Raw genomic sequence first — 24,628 nt, forward strand, 5'->3', positions numbered from 1 at the left:
TACATATATACTTTATATCAAGATTGATGAAGGGAATATATTGTTTTCTCGTAAAGAGTTGTCGACATTTGGGAATTCCCTGGTGGTCCAGTGGTTTAGACCCCATACTTTCATTGCCAAGGGCGTGGGTTCAATTCCTGGTGGGGGAACGAAGATCCTGCAAGCTGTGAGGTATGGCCAAAAAAAAAAAAAAAAGTTGTCAACATTTAAACATTTTTTGATTTCCAGTTGGATATAAGCTCTCTTGAAGCAGTGTGGATTGAAGTACTGTGTTTTCCATTAGCTAGCATTTATTGTACAGTATTTAAGCGGCTTACATAAATTATTAGTTGCTGAAATTCCCAAGAATACAAAATTTAATGCTTGCAAATAGCTTTGATAACATTAAAATATATCTTCTGGCCATTATTTTTCTCTTACTACAATCTAACATACCATTTTACTTCTTTTTGTGTTTCTGTCTCCTTCACTAGATGAAAGTTTCATGAGGGCAGGAATTTCTGGCAGTTTTGTTCACTGCTCTAGCTGCAGTGTACAGCACGTTGTAGGTGCTCGGTAAATATTTGTTGAGTGATTGAATACCCAGAGTACTTTCAAAGTAGATGTAAAAAAGTTATAATTTAAATGGAGTTGCCTGTTGCCCTTAGTTACATTGTTGGACCATTTCATATCATTTACCAAGCATTTGCACACATAGCACTATAGGCCCGCTGTGATTAATGGCATTGGTTATGACTTTTATTTTATATGTGTGGGTTTGTTTTTTTTTGTTTTGGGGGTTTTTTTTTTTTCAATTTTTTAAAAAAATTTGGCTGCACCACACAGCTTGCAGGATCTTAAGTTCCCTGACCAGGTATTGAACGCGGGCCATGGCAGTGAAAGCCCCGAATCCTAACCACTAGACCACTAGGTAACTCCCTGATTTTTATTTTATAGATGAGGAAACTGATTCTCAAAGTACATAGCTGATTGGCCTGAGAGTACCAAAAAAATTGTAGCACACATGAGAGAGTAGATCTTTCATCTTCTTATTCTTAATTCAAGATTCTTTCTCCCATCCTAGATGGGTTAACTCTGCATTGTTAAAAAGAAAATGTTTCAAAATCACAACACTGTTTCTGTGTTGGCTTTCAATTTGTATCACAGTAATAAAGATAGCTTAACCATTTTTTACATTCTCTGATTTAGGAAATGTTTATATTTTATGTATTATGAGTTTGTCTGTATTTTTATGTGTTGTGTGGGGTTGGACCACAGACCTTTATTTTGATCTGTTAATTGCTAAAGTAAAAAGGGAAAATATAGACTCAGTGTTTTCTCAGTTTGTTTAAGGAAATAAGATTAGTATATTTGATCATCTGATAAAATACTATTTTTAAAAAATTCTTAAATCTTTGACTTTTGTTGCTGGTTTAGTAGTACATTCAGCTGTTGCTGTATGCTACAGCTACATAGGTATTTTTCTATTTCAGAGCAATAGTGTGGTTACAAAACCGACGTGAGGCCACTGTGGAAAGAACAAGGACCACAAGTAGTGTAAGGCGAGATGATCCTGGAGAGTTTCGTGTTGGTCGTCTCAAGCATGAAAGAGTGAAAGTTCCACGTGGTGAATCACTGATGGAGTGGGCTGAGAATGTCATGCAAATACATGCAGATCGGAAATCAGTTCTTGAGGTACCTCTATATAATTTCTTGTAGTGTGCAGGACTGACAGTTAGAGAACCAGTCTGTGTCTTCCACCACATAAAAAACTGCATTAGATAGAAGTGTAGATGGATTTCTCTGCCCTCTGTGCAAAGGCCTTCTCCTCTGGCAGAGCATCTTTCATAAGAGGATGTCAGCTCACCTCCTCAGGGGTCAGGATCTCGTGGCTTAATGAGCAGCAAAGAATATCTTCACTCATGAAGATATTGAGAGATGTTGTAGCAAATGGCGGTAAGAAATTCAATATATTTACTGCAGAAATGTTATTGTGGGCATTGTTGATTATATCCTATATACATATTATTCCTTATATATGAGAGACAAGGAAAGAAATACCTCTCCTGTCACAGATGTCAGCCACCTGGTTTGTTTATTTTTGGATCACAGACTGATTATGATAAATACAATACACCTCTAGAAAATTTATAAGGCTTATGGTTTTCACTTTAAAATTTCTGTGCCTGGGACTTCCCTGGCGGCCCAGTGGTTAGGACCCCGTGCTTCCACTGCAGGGAGCACAGGTTCAATCCCTGTCCGGGGAACTAAGATCCGCATGCCGCCAGTTCACCCCCACCCCACCCCCCAAAAAAAGAATTTTCTGTGCCTTCATCTTATTCTTCTTACCCATATAGTCCTCTAACACAGATAATTCTCAATTATTATTATTATTATTTTTTAACATGCACTGTGTGTTTTTGTAAGCTGCCTCAAATAATTTTTGGAATATATGGAGTATGGATAAAAAACCTTTAAAGCGATTGCCTAAAGTCAGAAATAAGTGGAAGAGTTTAGGTTTTGGTGTCACATAGACACACGTGCGGATGCACACACACATAAATCTGTATACCATCATTTCCTCAAGCAAATGATATATAACCTCTTTATCTGAAATTTGGTTTCCTTTGGTATGAAAAGGACATGATAATTTATTTTGTAGGTTTGTTGCGAGAAGTAAGTTGATGTATGGACGATGCTCACCACAGTGTCTAAATATGGAATAGCGTACAACAAATCAAATTTCTCTTTAGAAAAACTGGAATAAAAACTTCTGTGTGGCTTATATTATACTGCTACTATAAAAAAAAGTATATTACAGTAGGACTGGATTTTGGCAAGAATGGGATCATTAAAAATTTTTTTAAGCTTACTTTCCCCCATAATTTATTTGTCCATCTTTAGGTTGAATTTTTAGGAGAAGAAGGAACTGGCTTGGGGCCCACATTAGAATTTTATGCTCTGGTGGCAGCAGAATTCCAGAGAACTGATTTGGGAGCTTGGCTTTGTGATGATAACTTTCCAGATGATGAATCTCGTCATGTAAGATATACTTCCCATTTTGTGATTTGATTTGCGATTCTGCTTTTAGAAAGTTAAAAATCAGTTATGCTACCAGAATGTAAGCCAGGTTTTCTGACTCTACTTTTATTATTGAATAATCCTGATACTATTAAAATGCTTTTAAAGGGTAAAATTTAGTCTATAAAACCTATTTAATAAAATGTGTTTATAGATACTTTTAGATAGCTGAATTAAGATGTTTAATGTTTATGGATCTTTTCATTTTTTTTTGCATTTCTCCCTCTAAAAAATTAGGTCGATCTTGGAGGTGGATTGAAACCTCCTGGATACTATGTTCAGAGATCATGTGGACTGTTTACAGCTCCATTTCCACAAGATAGTGATGAGCTTGAAAGGATCACAAAACTCTTTCATTTCCTTGGAATTTTCTTGGCCAAATGCATTCAAGACAATAGACTTGTGGATTTACCTATTTCTAAACCTTTCTTTAAACTTATGTGTATGGGTGACATTAAAAGCAATATGAGTAAACTGATTTATGAGTCACGAGGTGATAGAGACTTACACTGTACTGAAAGTCAGTCTGAAGCCTCTACAGAAGAAGGTCATGATTCACTCTCAGTAGGAAGCTTTGAAGAGGATTCAAAATCAGAATTTATTCTAGATCCCCCCAAACCAAAACCCCCAGCTTGGTTTAATGGAATTTTAACTTGGGAAGACTTTGAACTAGTAAACCCACACAGAGCCAGATTTTTAAAAGAAATTAAAGACCTTGCTATCAAGAGGCGCCAGATTTTAAGCAACAAAGGTCTTTCTGAAGATGAGAAGAACACAAAATTACAAGAACTAGTGCTGAAGAATCCATCAGGTTCTGGGCCTCCACTTAGCATAGAGGATTTAGGGTAAGCTTTATGTGTGTATATATAGATATATATACTCTTCAACCTAATGGATGAATAAATTCTAAAGCTTTTGTTCCTTTGTCTTCACTGATTTACAATATATGAATATACAGTCTGTTAACAATAATAAGATGCTACAGGAAATATCGATTTTTGATTTGATCCTTTGATTTGTTAATATTATAAAGAGAGCACTCAGAATACCAGAATATAGTTTATTAATCATCAGACATCTGAAAGATTATCTGATTTATCAAATGTGATAACTATATATATCTTGTGTAAACAGTCCAAAGCCAATAATATTTTGACAAATTCATTAGCTAATTGATATATATATATAGCCTACTTGAAAAACCTCAGAATAGTTTGCTTTGTATGTAAGCCTTATCCCCAGTGGCTGCATTAACTAACTCAGATGCTGTAGATCTTTTGATAAAATTCTATTAATTTATATATGTGTAATTATTATACCCTTGGTATGTTAAACTGTGATTTTTGGATTGACTACGAGGCTTTGCTGTCATTTTTTTCCTTCCTTCCTTCCTTCTTTCTTTGATGATAACATTGAGCAGTTGTGTTTGATAAGTTGTTCATATGTTCAAGGTTTGACTTGAGGCGGGGGTAAAAACAGAGCATGAACAACTTTAGTAAAAAAAAAAGTTTCTTTTGCAAAAATAACTTGTAAACATGTTGCTACCATAATTCATTACAAAAATCCATAGTTGATTAATTTTGTGCCTAAGGAGGAAGTAAAACATGAAAGGTGATGTTTCATGAAATGCCTGTTTACTGTTTGGTAAACAGTTGGCCAGATAGTTTTTGGGCACACGGTTTTGCATTTTAAAAGGCCCCATACTTAATATCTAGGCTGGTATAGTGATTTTGTTATTGTTGGGGGAGGTGCCCATGGTTTTGGCGGCAGTGTTTTAAAAATTAAACACCAATGGTAGCTGAATGTTAATCTAATCCTTTTCTGTCCTCCCAGTTTAAATTTCCAGTTTTGCCCTTCCTCAAGAATATATGGATTTACAGCTGTGGATCTGAAGCCAAGTGGTGAAGATGAGGTACAAATTTTGCTTTTGATCTATCTGTAAGTCCAGAAAATTCCTCTTAATGAGGCCAGTTGTACTAGGCGCTACTGAAATATTCCTAGATATTAACAATTACGTTGACAAATTTTCCTTTGCAGATGGTAACAATGGATAATGCAGAAGAATATGTGGATTTGATGTTTGACTTTTGTATGCATATGGGTATTCAGAAACAGATGGAAGCCTTTAGAGGTAATTTTTAAGGCTCTTTAGTTGAATCCCTCTCCTTTTACTTTGAGACAGCTGAAATTAAGGTACTGCTATGCTCAAAAATTGCTAGTAATCTCTAGATTTGCCGTCTAGTTTTTTGTCTTCCCAACAGTTAGGTCCTGCAGAGTACTCAGAACAGGTTGGAACATTTTCAAGCTGTAGCATACCCTCAGCTTGGTCCTCCTGAGTAATGAGGGACCCACTTTTGGCTTCTATTTTTTCATTTGTAAGTGGATATAATATTGTTGCATACTTTCAATATTACATGATCAAGATGAGTTAAACTATGTTAGAATCTAAATTCTTCAAGTAAAGATTGACGCAAAATACATTGGACTGTTTATCACTTACTATTTTTAAAAATGAGAACATAGCCTTGGCTGGCTTGTATGACATAAGAACTGATTGGGAAACTATTAGAATTTGGCTACTGACCATAGTGTCTGAATATTCTCTCCCTGTCTACATTTGTGATAATAAGCAAAAATTTCTGTACTTAAAACCCTAGCACAGTTTTTATTTCAAGCTATTTTCATTTATATTTGCTTTTTCAAATATTTATTAATATTTATCTTCTTTCTATCCATTTAGTTGAGTATCTTGATTTGAAATTTGTTATTTTGAAATTATAACTTAGAAACTGAGTTGTGTGTTTTGTTTTTGTTTTTTTGCTGTGTGTGTAATGTAGATGGGTTTAATAAAGTTTTTCCAATGGAGAAATTAAGTTCCTTCAGCCATGAAGAAGTCCAAATGATTCTTTGTGGAAATCAGTCGCCATCCTGGGCAGCAGAGGATATTATTAATTATACCGAACCTAAGTTGGGTTATACACGTGATAGGTATGTGTTGGTTATTTTCTAAGATCAACAAATTGTTTATGTCCCAAAATCAAATGGCGGGTTCTCTAAATGACTCAGTGAATTATATGTATAAAATGAGAAAGGAGTTAAGTCTCACCGTTACCAAGATGTATATTCACTGATAAGGCTGAGTTCACACAAAAAGTCATCTTGGCTGATGTTTAACATTCCTTTTCTCACTGTGTTTTAACTGTTCATCATTTTAAAAATTGCGTCATTTGTAAACCCTTAGGCTTTATTGCTTTTATATTAACCTCTATTTTCAAATAATTTCAATCTTACAGAAAAGTTGAAGAATAGTTAAGAATTCCTATATATCCTTTACCAAAATCACCAGTACTTAACGTTTTGCTGTATTTCTTTTACATTATCTCTTTACACACACACACACACATATTTTCTGAACCATTTGAGGATATGTTGCATATATGTTGTACCTTTACTCTGTAATACATTAGTGTACATTCCTCAGAATATGGCCATACTCCCACGTAGCCATACTAGTTAGCAAATTTGTGATTCCGTACTATTAGCTAATCTATAGTCTACATTCCAGCTTTGTTGATTATTCCAGCGATATCTTTAATAGCACTCACTTCACTCCCATTCTCCCCCGTCAGGAGATTGTATTTAGTTGTGATATGGTTTTAATCAACAGTTCCTCGGATGTTTTTTCTTTCATACCACTGACATTTTTTAAGACTGTAAGCCCTGTATTTTAAAGTTTTCAAAGTGATGCAAATGAGAAAGTATTATTATTTTAAACTTAAATGACATTGTATATATAGCTTTTTTTTTAAGTAAGTTTTTATTGAAGCATAACAGAAGTACACAAATTGCACATACATCCTGGAGAATTTTCACAAAATGGACACACCTGTATAATTGGTACCCAGAACAAGAAACAACTCTAGAAGTCCCCATCCCCATCTTATTCTTTTCTAGTCATTAAATCACTATTCCCATTGATTAATTTTGCTTGCTTTTTGAACTTTAGTAAACGAAATCATGCAGTATGTATTCTCTAAGGTCTGGTTTCTTTTATTTAATATTATAATTATGAAATTCATCCATGTTGTAGCATATAGTGATACTTTATTTCACTGTAACAAAAATGTATTATTTCAGATCCCTGTTGCTAGTTTAGCCATATTTGGGCGAATTATGCATGTGCATCTTGAGCTTTTCTGATTTGCTGCCTTTGTTGCATATTTGATTCCTATACTCCATCAGTGTTTCAGTCTGTCTGTATCAGTCTTTGAAGGGTATTTTTCAAGTAGTTTGTATCAGCTTATTTCATACTTACCCAAGAGTCTCTAGACAGTGTTGTTCTTCCAACATGTGGATATTCGTTTTTAGGGTTATTGCTGGCTTATACAGTAATGGTAGTATTTTTCATTTAAATCAGCTATCAAATCAATATAACTTTATTTTTCTTCTTTTAGCCCAGGTTTCCTTAGGTTTGTGAGGGTTTTATGTGGCATGTCTTCAGATGAGAGGAAGGCATTCCTGCAGTTTACCACTGGTTGTTCAACTCTACCCCCAGGTGGACTGGCTAACTTGCATCCTAGGCTCACAGTTGTACGCAAGGTACAAACTCTAGCTACTGGGGAATCTAAATGGAATTAAGATACTTAAGGGTTGAAAGAAATACATATTTAAAGTCATGGTCTTCTGTTATTTTCACTTCTATTTCTGTAGGTTGATGCTACTGATGCAAGCTACCCATCAGTGAATACGTGTGTACATTATCTAAAGTTGCCGGAATACTCTTCAGAGGAGATCATGAGAGAGCGCCTGCTAGCTGCTACAATGGAGAAAGGCTTTCATCTCAACTGAGCTTTGAAGTGCAATGGGAGACATCAGAGACTTAAAATTCTAGTGAAGCCTCTTGTGTTTGTGTGCAGAGAAGTATATGATCCTCCATGCTAATGACACTTGCCTTTTTTCCACCATTAAGGCTTTAAGAACACATGGAATAAGTTCGTTAGCTGCTAATGACAAAACAAATCCTTTAACTATCCAGCCAGCAAGTATATAGCACAGAACACTTTGTGTTGCTACAAGGGCTCATGTGACTGGAATTAGGTGGTCCTACTTGACTGTTCCAAAGAGCAGCTTCTCAGATCTTCAGTGTTCATTGGTAAATTTCTAACAGTGTATTTGTGTAAAGTTTGTCATTTCATACTTCATACACTACAGTTGCCATCACTGATGCCTGTTTTGCTGGCTTTTAAGCTACTTGGTCAAAAATCCTGCTTCCTTAAAACATAGAGAGTTAATGAGCATCTCAAGCTTTTTCTTTTCCTTTTTAATGATGCCTGCACTATCAGAGTATATCTAGTGTTCTCTCTTTTGTTTGGCATATAATCATGCACAGCCTTTTTATTTCTTTGAGGTGGGGAGTATATTTTTATTTCCTAAATGCCATACTATAAAATTCAAATTCTTAAGTGTGTTTGTGCAGTTCAAAAATAAAGATATATTAAGGGGGGGGAGAAAACACTGGTTTAGGTGCAAGGCACACTTAAAGCAAGTTTTACTTTTGGTTGTATTTTCTTTGTATATTATAAACATTTATTTAACTTGTTGCAGTTTGAAGTAAAAAAATTTCCAAAATGTATTCTCAACAATAATCATTAAAATGTTTGCAGCGTACAAAACTGTGTCATGTGACTGTTTCACTGCAGCCATCAGACCTAAGAGCTTAACTGTATACTTTTCATTTTGAATCATTGAGATATATAGTTTTTTGAAACTACTACATGAAGAAATGTATTTTTCTGTGTAAATACACTTACTGAAACTGGAAAGCTAGGAGAAATATATGTTCACATGCTTGTGATCCAACTCTTGTGTTCTGTCTTTAAAGTATTCTTCAGGTAAAAATAGCCAAGTTATTTGTGTTAATTTTTTAAACACCAAATGTGCTACTTACCATTGTATCTTCAGTGACGTGTAAGTCTAAGATCCAAGAATGATTTTTGAATGTTGTGTTAGTGTGAAAAGAAACCACTGGGATAATGCTATTTCCTGGTTTTGAAAAGGGGCTATATTTCCATTTTCCTGTGACTTATCATATCTATGCATCTAGGTAAAAGAAATGTCACTAGGTCTGATTTAGCCAAATGGCTTTTATAGGCGTGAAAAGCATTTTTTGGAATTGCCCACAATTTACCTGTTTAAAAGGTACGTTCCCTTTCTACATTAGAAGAGATTTCCCCCATTGCAGTCAATCATTTGAGTAGTGTTTCTGTTCTCTGCATGAGAATGTTGTGACTATGTAATCAGAGGCAGCATTTACTTTACCTTATTGTTAGCTTCACAGTTCTCTGCGAGAATAAAAGTTAAAATAAAACATAATAGCAATATTTAAATGTATGTATGACCTATGCTTTAATCCAGAAAACAGTGGTGGTGATTGTCTCAATACATGGATGCATGACTAGAACTTTACACTAGCAGTAGAATTAATACCCAGTTTATGTGTATTATTTAAGTATCTAAAATGTCTGTCAGTAGCCAGCTTTTACCAAGACTATTCTAGCACAGGGGTCAGCAAACTGTGGCCTGCCTTTTGCATTTGTATGGCCCATGAACTAAACATGGTTTTTAAATTTTTAAGTGGTTGAAAAAAATAAAAAAGAATAATAATATCTTATGTGAAAATTTTATGAAATTCAGATTTGTATCCATAAAGAAATAAAGTTTTATTAGAACACAGCCATGCTGACTTATTTATGTATAATCTATGGCTCGTTTTTGCACTACAGTGGCAGAACTGAGTAGTTACAGCAAAGACCATATGGGCCACGAAGCCTAGAATATTTACTGTCTGGTCCTTTGCAGAAAAGGTTTGCTGAATCCTGGTCTAGCACATTGCTACAGCAGGTAAAGTTGATGAGTCTTATACAGTGAGTAACTCTGAAATGTCAGGAATCTTCCTGTAGAACTAAAAGTCCAAGAACAAGGTAAAGCTGACCAGTCTGAGACATAAATTTCATGAGTCTGAAAATCACTTAACGCTGGTAGTCACAGTTCAGCAATAAACCTGAAGTTCAGCAATAAACCTGATGACACAGCCTGTCACACAACAGAGAGTCACATTAGAGTTCACTTCGTGTATAAGTCAAGTACTGTGAGACATCTACTTGGGTCTTCACATACACTAGCCTCTGGAGTATTTTTTCCAGTGGTATCTACCTAGTATTTTTTTTAATCGTTATTCTCTCAAGGTACTAAAATCTGTGCCAAGATGTTATTTGAATGCTATTTTGGTGTGACCCCAAAATTAATTTTATTCACTCCCTAGTTACTTCTGGTGTACCAGTTTCAGCAGTTACCCGAATGTGCTACTGATTAAGTGCCTACCAACTAGGCCAGTGTTTCCCAACTAATTATGTCTCAGAAAGACCTCCAAAGCACTTTGATCTAGACTGGGCTTTCCCCAGACCTTGGCTACTTAATGCATACCATTCACTGTTCTGGCAGGTCAGAAGCCTTTCCTCTGCTTTCCTGAATGAGTCCAAAACAACTAAGGTTTGCTTTTGGAGTCCATTATTCATTGGTTGCCTGGTAGATGCAAACTTTGAAATATGTAAGTGAAGTTTTAGAAACACATAGAGAATTTAAACAAAATCCCTCCTATACACACACGAGACAGGGAGAGAAATCAAACAGTACTGAATGAATTACTGCCTAGAATGCCCATTTATGTCCTCTTTTGGAGGACAGAGTGTTGTAGGTGAAAGAACTCTTGGAATTCCATAGGATGGCACAGTGTCTTCATGTATCAAGACTATATTTCTGTGTCCTCCAATGTACTTGCCCTCCTACCCTAACATGCACATGAACATGCTTTTACTTAAGACAGCTCTGTATCTCCTACTGTTAACGAAGCAAAAGCATATATACAGAAAGGTTTGGGAGGATCAGAGCATTGCTCTTCTATAGTGACTTAGCAGTTTTCTTTGCTTCAACACATTCCAGGAGAAGGGGTTGAAGGAATAAAAGGGAGGGGAAGACGGAGTCATTTCATGGCAACCTGAACAGAGATATATTCTCTTGCATTCTGTTTTTAAACTTCGAACTAAATTTCATTTACAAATAAGTTTACTAATAAGACTAACTCTTTACAATATGGCATATAGGATAGCTATAATGGTTGTCTTAGCGATTCATTATTAGGTAGTAACATTCTCTATAGAGTTAATTACATGATGTCTTTGTAATTGCCAAGTACCCATAAAATGGATATCAGGCTTTTAGAAACTGGCAAAGAATATTTGATTCTGCAATTTTCATTAGGTACACATATTTTGACTTTAAGGAAAAAGATAGCATTCAGAAAACAGTATTATTCAAAGTGCTCTGCATGTTCAAGTCAATTTTAAAAGTTTATTGGCCAACAGAGAGGTGCCACATTTTCTTCCCACCCCATGATGCTGTTCCTGAATTTATCCCTTTGCAAAGGGAAGCAGAGACCAAAAGAGTTTCCCTCAGTACTCCACAAAATCTAAACAAGTGAGAAAAAAATGTTTATGTTCAGAAAATAAAACTTGTCTCTCCGTTTAGAGAAAAATTTTCTTTGTGCATCATGTTTTAAAATAGTTTTGTTTTCCGTTTAGGAACTGTGGAAAACACCTATTTTAAATGTCTTTGGAAGGACAGCCCATTTTGCAGTGTTTGGTCTTCCAGAATCTTTTGGGCTAGTGATGTTGAGAGGTATTCCATGGTGTCCTCATTTCCTGTAAGTCGATGTTGTCTGGCAGAGCCTTTCTGTTTTCAGCTGTCTGACATCTTATCAAGAATTAGTAGAGGGGCAAGAATTCTTGCCCGATTCGTTTCCACAATGCAGCCATTTAACACCATCTCATCCAAAATGATGTGTACTTTATCCAAATTAAACATTATCTAGGGTCATATTAAGGAAATTATAAAAATGTTAACATTCAGTAAATAATAACTTATGACTTTGCCTGGAATTTTTCCAGTGTAAATTAGTCTAAGCATGAAGGTTTTGTGTTTTTTTTAACAGAATTCCTGAAATTAAAATTGGTATTTATATTAGAAATTATTACCTTCATGTACACATATATACCTAATTTCACCTTGGCTAGGCTAACTAACTGGACAATAGACATAGAAATGGAACGGCTATACCTTTTAGCCAGAGGGAGACGGAATCTCTACTAAGAGCTGGAGAACAAAGCAAGTAAATTTTGGTAAGAGTGTGACCTGACCTCAAGAACAATGTCTTCCCAGACAATAATAACAACAGTAATAGCCATGACTTATTGAATACTCATTGTGTTCCAGGCATTGTGTTGAGTGTTTTACATGTATTATTTCAGTCTTCTCTACGACTCGGTGATGTACATGCTAACATTATCCTCATTTTACACAGGAACAAATTTCAAACAGGAACAAACAAAAAGCCATTGCCTACGGTCACATGGCTAGTAGTTGTCAGAGCTGGAATTTAAACCGAAAGTTTGGGCTTAACTACTCTGCTTCCAGACTTCCCAGGAGAGGCCTGAGGCTGCTGAGTATACATTCTCCCTCCGCCCTCAAACCTCCACCCCAAAACACATGCCTTTACAGTACTGCACCTTGAGCATGTTTTGTGTCAGACAGGCTAAAAGAAAAAAATAACCACGAGGAGAAATGAATGAAGAAAAGGCAATGCTGACTTAATTCCCAAGGAGATAAAAATTCCGATTTTCAGGAGAGTACCTCTTATAAATGGAGCATTCTAAAAATACTCATTTGAGAATTATGGAGCCACTTTAGATTACTGACGTTCTTATTGGAAAGTTAGTACAGGGCATGGGAGAAGAAGAAAACACTGCTAGACTATGATGTCTAGCTAATTAGAGCCAAGTCCTTCCTCCAGTAGTCCCTTCATTTGAGTACCTAACTTTTCTTTTGTGAAATTGAACTGGAAGAGAGAACTGACCTGTTCTGGAAGAGAGAAACTCTTGAGAGTGAAGATGATAACGGTTGAACGTTTCTAAATTCTATGCTTTACTAAAGTTTCCATCACTAAAGAGCACAATCCTGGTCTGTTTAGAAAAAGACAGAACAAAACAAAAAACAGCTGACAGATTGTTTCAAATAGGCAAACTTCATTCAACAAGCGAGTGATTAAATGCACTATGGGAGTTCATAATTAGTGAATCTTTGTAAAATGAGCCATTACCACCTGATTTTTCTTCCCAATAATTCCAGACGTTCAAGTCTATTGTATTTGTTTAGTAAAGTACATCTATAGAGAATGAGACAATCCTGTGAATGACTTTTAAGTTTCTATTAGGCTCTGTGTTAATATCTCATTAAGCTCTGTGCGAATAGTTCTCCAGCAGAATAAACTTTTTCAGGAGCCCATGGGGACTGTCCTAAAGTGACCCAGAAAAAAAAAAGCTTTACTCTGTTATACCTATTAATAATATCTTCCAATTAGATGGATGATTGCTTTGTCCATGGCCAAATTGGGACTGGAATATTAGGCGCTTGACTTAATCCTCTTCACCAGACCCAGAAGCCAGAACATGGTAGGAATGACAGCCAGGTATAAAGGAAGGCAGAGCTGGGAAGCACAGGTGACTGCATGAAAAAAATGCCCTGTAGAATCCCCCTGTTGTATTCACTAAGGGCAATGAAAGCCTAGTGCCTTTTTTTTTTTTTTTTTTTTTGGTGTCAAGGTTTTTTGTTTTAAGTATAGTTGATTTACAGTGTTGTGGGAATTAGTGCTGTACAGCAAAGTGATTCAGTTATACACATATATATACATTCTGTTTTAAAATATTCTTTTCCATTATGGTTTATCTTAGGATATTGAATATAGTTCTCTGTGCTATACAATAGGACCTTGTTGTTTAAAGCCTAGTGCCTTTGAAAATGTCAACCCATCCAGGGTGATTCTGAGGTAGAAGGAGATCTCATTTTAATCTATTCTATTTGAATCGATGCAGGGATCAAGCTGCTCTGAAGACTGCTCCATCTTTGGCAAGAATATGGTCAGCAATTCAGATGTCCCCTTGAACAACTAGCTCAATGTTTTGCAATTCAGATTAGAATTTACTGCTGAATCATATCAACCACTGACATCCTCACAATGCAAGGACAAGGTCCTTCAGCAAGTCTGAATTTCCCAACATCCTGGAAACATGAATTGCTCAGTGAGGGCATTTGGTACTGTGGGCATGTGACTGCCTGTCTATCTCAGTATCTGGCTGAAACCTCTAATAATCATGCAACTTTCTGGCACTATAAAGGGAAACCACAGACCAAATCGAATGTGAGGCAAAAGCCTGAAAACTGATTTCCCCTTGGAATCATGTGGCTTCTTGAAAATAAGAATCCAGCTGTTGTTCACATCTTGATTTGGTTAATGAGTTACTTGTGCACACTGGAAAAGCCAAGAGTAATGGCATTTGGGCTACAAGCCAGGTGAGCAGGGACCAAAAAATGCCCTATATGCCAAGTCCCGTGGCAATAAGCAGAGGCAAACACACTTTAGCCCTGACATTTGGAATAGGAGGAAGCAAGAAAGGCACAAGCTGTTGGTCTATTAAGGTGATGAGCTGAGAATGACTAGTTTAAGAGGGTCCAACCTTAGGTTTTACTGAATTCAACTGACTTAAAGATCCTTGAGGAAACTTGTTTACCTTAATGGGCACCCTAAGGTTGGAGCTGATATGAACTAGAAAGAGCCTCTTAAAGAACAGATTCATAAAGCCCCACTTTCTCCCAACGCGGAAACCTAGAGCCTTTCTGAATTTCTATGTAATGTGGATTGGAGCTGAATAGCGTAGGACCTCAGTAATATTAGTGCCACTTGAAATCAATTTTTTAATTAGAGTGATTGAAATGTTTCTGGTTCATACATTGGAATTTTGATCTCTGGATCATAAAGCACTTTTTCATCATGGTATTTTAACACCACTGTGGTGGTCTAGTTCTCCTTTAATAAGAGAAAACTGAGCAGCATACATTCTAATGGGACCTCAAAAGCAATTCCAAGGAAGAGCCCAGCCTAGAAACTAAACTTTCTAATTCTAGATTTTGGCCTCAGATCCCTTGTCTTATTTGATTTCTTTTCTTTTTTTTTTTTCTTTTAAGATTCTAGCTCGGACTTCCCTGGTGGTGCAGTAGTTAAGAATCCACCTGCCAATGCAGGGGACACAGGACAGGTTTGATCCCTGGCCAGGGAAGATCCCACACGCCATGGAGCATCTAAGCCTGTGCGCCACAACTACTGAGCCTGTACTCTAGAGCCCGAGAGCCACAACTACTGAAGCCTACGTGCCTAGAACCCATGCTCTGCAACAAAGAGTAGCCCCCGCTCGCCCCAACTAGAGAAAGCTCGCACACAGCAACGAAGACCCAACGTAGTGAGAGAGAGAGAGAGAGAGAGAGAGAGAGAGAGAGAGAGAGAAAGAAAGAAAGAAAGAAAAAGAAAAAGTTCTTTAAGTACAGTGGGGAAAAAACGTGTTCTCTTTTTTTTTATACTTTAACTCAATTGCCCATGGAATTAGATAAGTTGCAAAGAGCCAATGTGTTCACATTTCCCACTGAAAATCACATGCTACTGTATGGAAGATTATCATGAAGATTCTGCATAGTTCTGGATATACTCTCCTTGTAATAGTCTTGTGTTCACTTTTAGGCTTAGTATGGCCTTTAGTTAATTAGGTCACTGAAAAGGAGTGGGGTTTTTTTTGTTGTTTTTTTTGTTTTTATTAATAGTAATCTTTTATTTATTCATTTATTTTTATTTTTGGCTGTGTTGGGTCTTCGTTTCTGTGCGAGGGCTTTCTCCAGTTGTGGCGAGCGGGGGCCACTCTTCATCGCAGTGCATGGGCCTCTTCACTATGGCGGCCTCTCTTGTTGCGGAGCGCAGGCTCAGTAGTTGTGGCTCACGGGCCTAGTTGCTCCGTGGCCTGTGGGATCTTCCCAGACCAGGGCTCGAACCCGTGTTCCCTGTATTGGCAGGCAGATTCTCAACCACTGCGCCACCAGGGAAGCCCCAAGGAGTGTTTTTTTATTGTTGTTGTTAAGTAGGTTTTCCTGAAAGATCCATTCATATTCTGAAAGCAACAAAGACATCCCAGTGTAATTTTTTTTAAGTTTATATAGGCTTATGTAAAATTACACAAATATCAGTCAGCACTGGGGTCAATGAGCCTGTCATTCTCTTGTTTTTTTTCCCCCAGATTCTCTGTTGCTTCTCATAGCTTGCTGCCACTATTCCTGAGTAAAACAGAACCCAGAAGCATAGAACAGAAGGAGTGGGGGTAAGGCAGAGGGACCTGGAGAGAGGGATAGGAGGAATAGTAGGGGATGAATATGGCACCTAAAGGACTCAGAAACACACTTAAAGGATATAGAGAGATGGCTAAGGCTAGGGAGGGCCAAAATGGCCTGGAAGGCAGAACTGTTTAATCTGGAACTTTCACATCCCTTTCCCAGGTGAACGGCTGACTCCCTTGGAGACTGTTCATAATTCTGAGACTCATCACTCATGACTTGACTAGAACTCTCATGCTGGAGAGGGCTGTGGCCCCCTTACCCCTCCTTGCCTGCCCTTCCCAAAGACTGGACCAGCTGCACACATTCCCTTGGGCCCAGGGGCCTGCTCTCTTCTCTTGCAGCCCTGCTTCAATGGACATATTTTCAAAAGGAAAAGATGTTTAGGAATCTCTGACGTGAACGTCGCTTTTGGAAAGCATGCTCTTATCAAGACATTCAGGTATTCGCTTCAGAATTTTTCATTATTTATGACTCCTCCGACCGAAGACGAGGGTTTCTCTAAAACTTCTTCCCTAATTCAGGAAACACCAAGACAGCATGGTGCCAGGCACTTTATAAATGTTTTCTTAGAGACTAATTTGCTACAATCTACTCCAGATGATTATGAATTTTCAAAAAGTGTGTCAAATTTAATCTTAAATCACATTTGTAGCCCTAGAATCAAAGGCTCTGGAAACCCGGAGACCAGTACCAGCTCTGTGCCAAAGTAGCTCTGTAGTTTGGAACAATCAATCCATAGAGCTACTCTGGGACAGAACTGGTATCGGTCTCTGAGCCTCAGCCTCTTTGTCTAAAAAGTGAGATTTTAACTTGATGATTGTGTAGTTTTCTTCCAACTCCAAAGCAGTCAAACCCTATGACTCCAAAAGTAACCTTCAGGGAGAGGAAAGCTAGTTTACTCCTTTCTGATATGATCACGCTATTCCTGATGTAGTCACATGCTCCACCATACCTCAAAAGAAATCCTTTTGTAATAATAATTAATTATTTTAACTTTCTGAGAGACCATCGAGAAAATTCCAGTTCCTCTGGAAGCTGCCACTTCAGTGTTGGATGGTTTCCCTAGAGAATATCTTTGGTCCTCTTGTCAGTATTTCCATAGCCCCTAGTTGAACAAGTTACTTTTGTGATTTCTCACTAAGTCAGGCTGAAATTATCTCCTATTTGGAGAAGCCCTGTTCTAGTTTCTGGACCTCTAAAGGTGTTTGGGATTTTAGGAAAGTAATGAAGGAACGACAGATAGACGTCCCCCTACTGGGCCTGGGGCCTGATCAGGGCCTGACTGCAAATCTTAGCGGTGCTCTTACTGTTGGCTGGGTGCTTTTAGTCTTCCAGGGCACACCCTGGTAGATAACTAGCTGAGTCATAGAGAGTGCAAGAGGATGGAGGCCCTTCCTACTCGCCCACCCTCAGCTTCAGTAAAGAGAGCATGTTTCACATCACGCATATGAGCTTTTAGGCTCTAGAATTAATTGCTCAAGCTTTTGGACTTTAAGGACTTACAAAGTAAAAACATGAGTGTTCTGAAGATTTTTTTTAAAGATATTTTTGAATGAAGAAAACATTCTGGATTCTAGAGCTATCCTATATTTGTCAGGGAGGGGGCACAAGAATATAAATAGGAACCCCAGCTTGTTCCTGGCTTTTCCTCCCAGGCATGCATGTGGAATACCCCCCTTACCATCCCAGCCTCTCTATTATTCCTGCCTCCAGTCCTGGGGTGGTAAAGAGACCTGCACAGGCCCTGGCAGCAGGCACTGGGATGACCAGGTACCCGCTAAATTCTGGGGACCCAGGTGCTGGAGGGTGGTCAAGGAGTGGATGGGGGGCCCTGCCGGCTCTGGGTAAGCATTCTTACCCCATGGAGAGGGGTGCTGCTGAAGGAGAGCTAGAGTAGCGTCCTCTAAAGCACAGGGCCCAGGAAGGGGACCCTGGTTGTCTGGGTCTGAAGACAGTACTGCTGCATTCCATTCTAGCCAAAATTAACCAAGTCTTTAAGCCTCTTTAAGGCCACCAAATACCAAAAGGGGTGTCAAGGGTTTTGGTGCCTTCACACACATTAGGTGTGCACTGAACTGGGGAGGAACTGGACTTCTACACAGCACTGTTCGTGGGTGCCATCCTCTGACTATTTAGCAGAAGGGGATCCGACTGCTCCTTTGAATTATGAATTGTCTGGAGAATCCGGCAAACCTGGGGCTCTGGAGCTGAGCACATATTGAGAAGCTCATCAGTTGGTTCCTAAAAACTATCTTAATTCGTGGAATTTGAAGTCTTAAATAAGTCTACCAAAGTATGAGGCAGGGCAAACTTTCCCCACAGAAGTCCTCAGGCAACATTTCAGCCCCGCGGGTGGAGTGGAATGTAAAGAGGGTACCAGGGCTGCTTCAGCGCACGTGAACGGTTTAGGTCCTGATGTGCTCAGTCCCCGGGGTACAGGCCGCCCCACTTGAGACTACTCTGCAACAGAGAGTTTCCACTTAGTAGAAGGGTTTTCAACAAACCAGAATTTCTGTCCTGATTTCCTGAGCTTATGTCATTTCTTTTTAATAACCCATCTGCCTTGCTCTGTGACGTTAGTCTTCTTAGAAGTAGAACAAGCCCATACTAGGGAAAAATGTAAACAATGCATTTAATTTCCCAATGTCTAAGCCTACAGGCTCTGGAAAACCGCTCCCTTCTTAAAAGGCTGCAGGGCGGTAAAGTCTCTGGAGAAAGACTGCGAGTAAAGGGCTTCTTGGGAGTTCCATAAGGTTTGGACTTCCACCTTCCTGTTGCTGCAACAAGACTGAGCCTTAAATCATGTCTGTTCCAAGCAGACGGACGTGGAAGGCTTCCTTAATCTGAGCAAACACAAAGGTTATGTGCTCTTGAGTGTTGGGAGAACCGGTTCCAAGTTGCAATTATATCAGCTGCTGGTCCAACCTTTCAAGGCCTAAGGAAGCTTCCCTGGCACAATGTTAGCTGCTCTGGTAGGTTCCTGGTTACGTGCTACCAGGGTGGTGATGCGGTCTGTCTGTGAGGCCACACCTCTAAAAGGCTCCCTTGTCTTACTGTTAAGAAACTGATGTGTAAAGTTTTCCCTGGACTTCTTCAACGTGACAGTTACACAGAACTGTGGGGAATTCCCTGGAGGTCCAGTGGTTAGGACTCCGAGCTTCCATTGCCGTGGCCTGGGTTCAATCCCTGGTTGGGGAACTAAGATCCTGCAAGCTGCGCAGCCCGGCCAAAAAACAAAAAACAAAAAAACTATGTATGAGACAGAATCGAGTCGTGGGTTTGTAATTTGACCTTTTTCAGATGGCTGAGGGTAGAAACTCTTTCAGAATCTCAATAGAAGAGAGGTGCCCCATGCCCTGCCTGCCCTGCCCCCTGCTGCACTTTTAGACCATGGGAGGGCCACGTGAATTTACAGCTTGAGCACAGACATACACTTCCAGGTCTAGAGAGATTTAGTTCCCTTCTCTAAATTATGCAAAATTCCTAATCTGTCAGGTGGATGTGCCTAAGTATTTCCCAAGAACAGGAATATATAAGTTGGTCAGAGAGGAAGAGAAGGCAAAAATGAAACTAAGTAAAATGCAGGGTAAGGATGAAAATTGTGTGCTTTGGTGTGAAAATTAAATTCAAGCAAGAATGCTGGAGTTCATTACATGGACCTATGCTATACACTAGAGGGATACAAAGACAAACCCATCTCTACTTTTAATAAACACCTAGTCAGTATATAAGACACATCAACACACTGAGTCCAACTATAATACACATCCTACTATATCTGATTCACTTTACTTCTCTGAATATCTAGACTTATAAGACTTTCCCATCCTGTTCTAGGTGTAAGATAGCTCAGTTACCTAGTCATGGCAACATCAAACATTAAGGCTGAGAGGGTGTTAAGGCTCTTCTAGTTTAATTCTGTCATTCTGAGATGAGGGCGTTATGTGTCTTGTCTGATACACACAGACAGTTGGTAGCAGCAATGAAAGCAAAACTTGGGTATCTATATTCCCAGTAAAGTAACTATTAGCTTTTGCTGTCTTCCTGATGACTTCTTAAATCAAAAGTCATTTTTCTTATTACCCTGTACAAGGAGGAAGAGATTTATTTTGAATTGCTTTAAAGGACTTAGTTAAAATGGAATGTGACATGCTGCATAAAAATACACCCTAATATATATACAGCCTGGTCTTGGGTCTCCTAGGTCAAAAGGACCACAGATTTAGGTCACTCACCACTAGAGGGCACTCAGATTTCCCCAACTGATTTAAAGAGGCTTCAAATACAGCCTGCAAATCAAGTTTATCAACATGACATTTTCTATCAATAGTAAAAGGTAAATGGCCATTTCCCCAGAATATACTGGCATACTGTTTCTGGGCATAGGTATCTAATGTGTGTGTGTGTATGTATGTGTATGTGTGTATGTATGTGTGTATGTGTGTGTGTGTGTGTGCGCGTGTGCGTGTGTGTATACACACACATAAACATGTTATAATTAATATATATTTGTTATAATTAATGTTACTATTTCATATTCAAGCCTGATGTTTTCTCAAAGGACACCTATTTATTGCGTTCAAGTGGTAAGCAGATTTCCGCAGTAAAGATTAACTTAAAAGACAACTTGCCTCCAAAGCACTGACACAAAGCCCAGTGGGCTCCTGCCCAAATCTGCAGGCCTGCAACATTCTAAGTAAATCATGCTTGTTCTTGGGGCCCTTGGATACTTTGATTTAAAAAGGAGAAGAGAAGAAAAGGAGAGCTTCCTCTGCTATAAAAGGAGATGAATACAAGCCAGGCAATTTCTTTAACCTTCCAGTTTATCATCCCTGAAGGCCTTCTTCTGATCATGTGGGGAATTTCTGGAGATTTATACCTAGAGCTGTGGAAATCCATTCTCTCCAGGAGGCCCAAGCACTTTCTGGCTGTGTTATTTAAATTCTGCAAAAGTCTATTCCATATGCAAAAGTTAAATTAATATATAAGAGTGATTATTAACGACCACCATAGCATTGCCCTGTCTGAAAAGTACAAGAATCGTCTTTGTGAAAAAGGGTGGAGGGTTTCTGCAAAGCACCTGTGCCTCCGGCTGTCTTGTCAGAGCTGCTGATGATTAGCCTTCTGAATTCTGGATGCGGCTGAATTGGTTTCCTGCCCCATGGCACTTACCTGATCAAGACTAGCCTGTTCTTTGCCAAGCACTATGGAAAACTTGGTTCACAGCACTGAAAAAGGATACATCTAATTCACTCTGGAAAAGAGAAAAGAGTCCAAGGATGAGAAGGAGACACTGGGACACAATGCACTTAGCAGAGACAGCGGCTGCTCTGGTTGCCAGCCTGAAAGCAGGTGGGAGAGGCTGCTCTGTAGGGAGAAGCCTGAGTGTGGGAAGGCCCTGAGTTTGGGACAGCGATTTAAAAAAACGAAATAGGCTGCAGTTTAGAGGACTTTTATAGGCTAGAACATTTCACCTTTAGAGTGTAGAGGGAATAAACTAATTCAACCTTTACAGATCATAGGTAATTTGATAGGTATATACAAAATCGTAATAATGTGCACACAGTTTGAATCCATCAGTTTTACTTCTAGAAGTCTCTCCTAAGGGAACAGTTAAATAACGGCACGATGATGTGTGACAGCATATTCAGGGTAATGTTATTTATAGTAGCAAATTGCTGAAAACAAGCTAAGTGTCTATCAAGTGTCTACTTAAATAAATTATAGCAAATCCACAAATGATGACATAGGTACATAAGTCCTGACATACTGTTAAATAAAAAAGCTAGTCTGGGGCTTCCCTAGTGGCGCCGTGGATAAGAATCTGCCTGCCAATGCAGGGGACACGGGTTCGAGCCCTGGTCCGGGAAGATCCCATATGCCGCGGAGCAACTAAGCCCGTGCGCCACAACTACTGAGGCTGCACTCTAGAGCCCATGAGCCACAGCTACTGAAGCCCATGCACCTAGAGCCCGTGCTCCACAACAAGAGAAGCCACCGCAATGAGAAGCCCATGCACCACAACGAAGAGTAGCCCCTGCTCACCGCAGCTAGAGAAAGCCCGTGCATAGCAACAAAGACCCAACACAGCCAAAAATAAATAAAAATTAAAAAGCTAGTCATAAAATGGTATATACAGCATTATCCCCTGTATATATATAGATAGATATAGATATAGTTAGACACAGATACATAAAGCCTAAAAGGCAATGTACCTAACAGTATGTATCAATAAACGGCATGCTCACTGATGATCTACCCTTTCTTTTTGCTCATATGTATTTTTAATTTTTTTTAATGAACAAATTTATGTCCTGAAAAAGTCATAGATGGAGAAAAGATGAAAGCGCTAAATTCATCTTTGAAAGGACTTAAGGTTTGTCAAGTGCAGCACTGACAACTCTGATCCCACTTCCTCAACAGCAACAGCCCTCACCTCTTGCAAAACTGCCTCTTTGGAAGCTAACTGGGCTGGCTTTCTGTTTTGAAACGTGATGTTAAGATGCTTCTTTCAGCCCAGACAGCATGAGATTGATCTCCAAATTTAAGATTTGGAAACTCTAAGATTAAAAATAGCCCCAGAAAAACTGTTTAAAACTCACAAACCTAAAAATAAATCTTAGATGACAAGGCATTCTCCATGAGTGGGACAGATTCTATTTTCTTTCCCAGGGCTCTCTTCTCTCTCCTCTTTTTCTTCTTTTTGCTACTGTCATCCTAAACCGGGTCATCCCTTAGTACTCTCCAAGTCCTGTATAATCACCTGGCTTAAATTAAATTCTAATCTTTACTTCTGTGGTTTATGTGGTCACTGACTCTCTCCCTAGAATAACAGCTAAAATTCAGCAACCTGCTATTTATTCTTAGTTACCGAATATAATAATTTTTAAAACCTTAGCAATGATAGTGCCTGTACCCATGCTTTATTCTCCTAGGTTTAAAACATTGCTATTTTGGGAAATTATATTCTTCTTGATAGGTGTTCCCTTAAAGTGACTAACCATGGCCAGCTCTGAATCACAGACCCTGACTTGCAACCAGTCTGTCTAAGAAAGTGGTCATCAGGAGATAAGCCGGAACTACAGCTATGCTGTCCGTATGGTAACCACCTGCCTCACGTGGTGATTTAAATCAATTAAAATTAAATAAAATTATAATTTCAATTCCTCATTTACACTAATCACATTTCAAATATTAAAGAGGTACATGTGGCTTAGCACCTACCACATTGGATGGCACAGATAGAGAACATTTCTATCACTGCAGAAAGTTCTATTGGACAGAAAGTGCTGGTCTATAGTGCTCTCCCCAAGCAATCAATAAGAAGGTGGATTTTTTTTTTTTTTTTTTTTTTTTGCATTACGCGGGCCTCTCACTGTTGTGGCCTCTCCCATTGCGGAGCACAGGCTCCGGACGTGCAGGCTCAGCGGCCATGGCTCACGGGCCTAGCCGCTCCACGGCATGTGGGATCCTCCCGGACCGGGGCATGAACCCGTGTCCCCTGCATCAGCAGGCGGACTCTCAACCGCCGCGCCACCAGGGAAGCCCAAGAAGATGGATTTTAAAACCAGACCCAATGCCCCCTGTCCCTGCAAGGCCAGTCTCTGGAATGGCCAGACCTCTTGCTCTTTCAGCTTTGGAGGGCACCAATCCCTTCCTAGCTAGAGGCACTACCATGTCGCAGGCCACTAGGCAGCTGCCCAGCTCCAACCGCTGAATTAGGAAATAGCTGACAGCAAGCCTCATGCATTAAGGCAGTGGTTCTCAAACTTAAGCATGCATCAGAATCACTTGGAAGGCTTCTTAAAACACAGTTTGCTATGCCTCAACCCAGAGTTTCTGATTCAGTAGTCTGGGGTAGGCCAAGAGTTTATACTTCTAACAAGTTCCCAGGTAATAATTATGCTGCTGGTCCAGGAACCACACTCTAAGAACAAACTGCACTGAGGCAATGAAAACAGGCTAGTCGATTGCCCTGTAAAGAAGTCTGCCAGGGCTTCCCTGGTGGCGCAGTGGTCGAGAGTCCGCCTGCCGGCCTGAAACCTGTGCACCTAGAGCCCGTGCTCCACAACGAAGAGTTGTGGCTCCACAACAAGAGAAGCCACCGCAATGAGAAGTCTGCGCACCACAACGAAGAGTAGCCCCCGCTCGCCACAACTAGAGAAAGCCCGTGCATGGCAACAAAGACCAAATGCAGCCATAAATAAATAAATAAATTTATATAAAAAAAGAAGTGCTGGTATAT

The 24,628-nt window shown here is 39.1% G+C and overlaps 2 protein-coding genes across 7 annotated transcripts in view; one reads left to right on the forward strand and one right to left on the reverse strand.

The window, feature by feature from the left end:
- The window catches only part of HECTD1 (HECT domain E3 ubiquitin protein ligase 1), an 89,599-nt gene extending 79,813 nt beyond the window's left edge, over window positions 1–9,786 (forward strand). Inside the window, exons 36-43 of the mRNA XM_060144085.1 lie at window positions 1,473–1,674; window positions 2,884–3,021; window positions 3,298–3,905; window positions 4,894–4,972; window positions 5,098–5,191; window positions 5,898–6,048; window positions 7,515–7,659; window positions 7,771–9,786. Coding sequence (XP_060000068.1) covers window positions 1,473–1,674; window positions 2,884–3,021; window positions 3,298–3,905; window positions 4,894–4,972; window positions 5,098–5,191; window positions 5,898–6,048; window positions 7,515–7,659; window positions 7,771–7,908 — 1,555 coding nt within the window. The 3' untranslated portion in view covers window positions 7,909–9,786. The remainder of the gene's footprint in view (window positions 1–1,472; window positions 1,675–2,883; window positions 3,022–3,297; window positions 3,906–4,893; window positions 4,973–5,097; window positions 5,192–5,897; window positions 6,049–7,514; window positions 7,660–7,770) is intronic.
- Window positions 9,787–11,446: 1,660 nt separating this feature from the next.
- AP4S1 (adaptor related protein complex 4 subunit sigma 1) overlaps window positions 11,447–24,628 on the reverse strand; it is a 59,788-nt gene continuing 46,606 nt past the window's right edge. For 3 of the 6 annotated variants that reach the window (XM_060144037.1, XM_060144030.1, XM_060144043.1), the window contains 2 exons: window positions 21,626–21,637; window positions 11,447–11,982 (listed from right to left, as the gene is read on the reverse strand). In XM_060144037.1, coding sequence (XP_060000020.1) covers window positions 11,854–11,982; window positions 21,626–21,637 — 141 coding nt within the window. In that variant the 3' untranslated portion in view covers window positions 11,447–11,853. Of the gene's footprint in view, window positions 11,983–13,027; window positions 13,134–15,829; window positions 16,161–21,555; window positions 21,638–24,628 lie in introns of those variants that run through there. The other 3 variants (XR_009539647.1, XM_060144069.1, XM_060144061.1) reach the window with 3 other exon arrangements.

The sequence above is a fragment of the Lagenorhynchus albirostris genome, chromosome 1 (genome assembly GCF_949774975.1).
Source record: "Lagenorhynchus albirostris chromosome 1, mLagAlb1.1, whole genome shotgun sequence".
Classification (NCBI taxonomy): domain Eukaryota; kingdom Metazoa; phylum Chordata; class Mammalia; order Artiodactyla; family Delphinidae; genus Lagenorhynchus; species Lagenorhynchus albirostris.